The sequence below is a fragment of the Plectropomus leopardus genome, unplaced genomic scaffold (genome assembly GCF_008729295.1).
Source record: "Plectropomus leopardus isolate mb unplaced genomic scaffold, YSFRI_Pleo_2.0 unplaced_scaffold22877, whole genome shotgun sequence".
In the NCBI taxonomy this organism is placed as follows: Eukaryota; Metazoa; Chordata; class Actinopteri; order Perciformes; family Serranidae; genus Plectropomus; species Plectropomus leopardus.
The window spans coordinates 1-3114 of record NW_024624800.1 but is presented as its reverse complement, the minus strand read 5'-3'; the positions used below and the strand labels follow the sequence as shown (position 1 = coordinate 3114).

The 3114-nt window shown below is 40.8% G+C and overlaps 1 protein-coding gene across 1 annotated transcript; it reads left to right on the top strand.

Annotated features, from left to right (window-relative positions):
- Positions 1-324: 324 nt before the first annotated feature.
- LOC121966038 (zinc finger protein OZF-like) lies at positions 325-1726 on the top strand (the record flags this gene model as incomplete). The annotated part of the gene is made up of 1 exon (XM_042516142.1): positions 325-1726. A coding segment is annotated over one exon (1145 nt), but the record flags the coding sequence as incomplete, so codon positions are not given.
- Positions 1727-3114: the final 1388 nt, after the last annotated feature.

Genomic DNA, 3114 nt, shown 5'->3' with positions numbered 1-3114 from the left:
CGATTAATCATTTAAAAATCACATTCAGGTGTGCAGAGATTTTCTTTAGCAGTTTCAAGTGTAAAATGTATGTATAATTTAAAAGGAAACCTCTCTGATCATATTAGTAATACAATATTTGTGAAGCAAAGACCAAATTTATATCCAAGGAAGATTTTTAGCTAATTTACTCCAAAATGCATAATCATGAGGCTTTGTGACAACCTCACTCTGAAACAGAGACAATCATTTTTACATGATGGAGGGAAACACACTTTGACACACTCATGATTTGCTCACCATCACTGTCGTATCTGGTCCCTCTTTTGTTGTGTGTCCCTCCAGAGCTCCCACAGCAACATGTCTGTAAGGAGGAGGAGGTTCCTGCGGACCAGCAGCTCTGTATTCATGAGAGGAGCTCCAGTCTGGACCAGGAGGAGCCAGAGCCTCCTCAGATTAAAGAGGAGCAGGAGGAGGTCTGCAGCAGTCAGCAGGGAGAGCAGCTCGTACTGAAGCAGGAAGAAGATGATTTTATGTTGACTCCTACTTATGATGAAAGTGACCACAGTGAAGATCAGACTCTGGACTTCATCCCTGATGACACTATAAGTGCATCAGAGACAGAGTCTGTAGTCAACATACCAGTTATAACCTACGTGATACCAGAAACAAACAGTGACAACCAGCTTTTCTCTCTCAGCTCTCATGTAGCTGAGAGCCCAAATCATAAAGGAGGCGAGCACGGAGACTCAGGATTAACTAGAAATGCAGAGCTTCATCTGAAGGAAAATCATCATGGAAGCAATAGTCACACTAACAACGTGCACAGCTCCACCATGTCAAAGATGTACAGTTTTACTCACACAGGTAAAAAATCTTTCAAATGTGACAATTGTGGGAAAGCTTTCCAGTATAAGTCAGAAATTTTAAGACACGGTAGAGTCCACGGGGAAACCTTTGGTGAGAAATCGGGTGTGAAACCGTACGCTTGCAAGACATGTGGAAAAAATTTTCAATATAACTGTCACTTTTTGGCCCACATGAGAATCCACACAGGTGAGAGGCCGTTCCTCTGCAAGACCTGCGGGACCAGATTCAATGACAAATCAGCATTGAAAAATCACATTAGAACGCACACAGGTGAGAAGCCGTTCACATGCACAACATGTGGGAAAGCTTTTGGACGTAAAACTCACCTGAAGGGCCACTTGAGAATCCACACAGGTGAGAGGCCATTTCCATGCAAAACATGTGGGAGAGCTTTCACACACAAAAGTCAACTGACAATCCACATGAGGATCCACACAGGTGAGAAGCTTTATACTTGTGAGACATGTGGGAAAACATTCAGTGAATTATCAACATTGAAAAAACATTTCAGAACTCACACAGGTGAGAGGCCGCATGCTTGCTTAACATGTGGGAAAGCTTTTGGGCGTAAAGATAGCCTGACAGTCCACATGAGAGTCCACACAGGTGAGAAGTCATAAGTTTTCAAAACCTTCAGAAAAAAAAGACACTTTGATGTTTCTCAAGTGTCCAGGCGTATAAGATCTCATACAGAGAAGTGGCTTTCTGACAATTTAGTTCTGGTTCTTTGTCAAAACAGGCAACAACTCACAGAAGGTAGGAGTCACAGCGCTTGTGGAAAAGGTTTTAATTAATGTCAGAACTAAATTTAACTTGTGGCATTTCTTTGATTAAAAGATTGAACTTTGTGTAAAAACAAAGGAATTTCCCTCTCAGTCCTTAAAGGTGAAATATAAGCTTCTTTTACAGAGATCACGTTACAGGGCCACAACAAAGTCCCCCGTTTATACGGCCCCTGCACTTTTATACAGAACCAACCGACGCCGGCATCATTCTGCTCCAGTGTGTTATTACACACTGCATCATCCTGCGATCTAAGGAGGCGTGACAGGCGTGATGTTTAGCACACGAGCGTGACATAAAACATGTGTCGGCAGCACTTTCTAAAAATAACAAAGACATAACATGTCAAACAAAATAATTTTATCTTCTCTGTTATATGACAGCGGATCTTGTCCTCTGCCCGGTGATTAAGGAACCCAGATTCTCATTGTTTTTCCAGTTTGCTGACATGTATGACCTCCGTTCTTCTTTGAATTAGCTACTATGCCAAAAGCGCTGTTACTACCTCTGTTTCTGACTCAGAAGTGTTATCACACTGTCCCACCTTTTCGGGATTGGAGGTTATATACAGAATGGCGAGGTGGCATCACGGTGTGATATTCCCGCCTTGAACAGTAAGTGTGGTAAAAGTTTAGTCCTCCCCTGCACTGGAAGTCGCTCCTAAACATAGCTCGCGCCAAGTGAGCTCATGCTGCTGGAGCACCAACATATGCGGTCATGTCTTTCATCAAGAAAGATACATTTTTGAAATTCTGGTTGAAAGAAAGAAAGAAAGAAAGAAGGGAAAGGGAAAGAAATCAGTCTGCCTTTGTAGAAAAATAAAAATCTACAGGTGCAGAGGGTGACATGGATCAAGAGAGAACGGGCGGGGCTCCACAGAGTATGCTTATGCACGTCGCCCAAATTTGTTGCTGCGCTCCTGCTGAGTAGAAACCATCGAGCTGAAACTCCCGTAGAGATGTGTTCACAGACTGAACAAAGTGCAGTTCCACTTTGAGAGGAATCACAAAATGTTGAAGTTACATTTTTAAAAATGCCATCAAGTTTTGTAAAACTAACCCTTGTTTTTATTACATTTCTATGGGCAACAGCATTTATTTGGAACAATAAATCTTCCATAATTTTTGAAAAATTGTTTTTACACAGTGAGTGTTTCATTCCTCAGTTGTGTTTAGGAGTGGAGGAGAGAAACTACATGTACCTGTCTCATAACACATTTGTGACCGCACCGACCGCTTACAGTTCAAAACAGTTATTAAAAGCTGCCTTTTCAAAACTGTCTTTCATGTGTAATTGATATCATGTGGATTTTAATGTTATATGTATTTTGTTGTGTATTTTAGTGTATTCTATTTCATGATCTTTTTTTACTTTCATAAAATGTCTGAGTACCTTGAAAACACTCTATACACAAAATATATAATAAAAATAATAAAACATGATTATAATGACACATGAAAGACAGTTTTGAAAAGGCAGCTT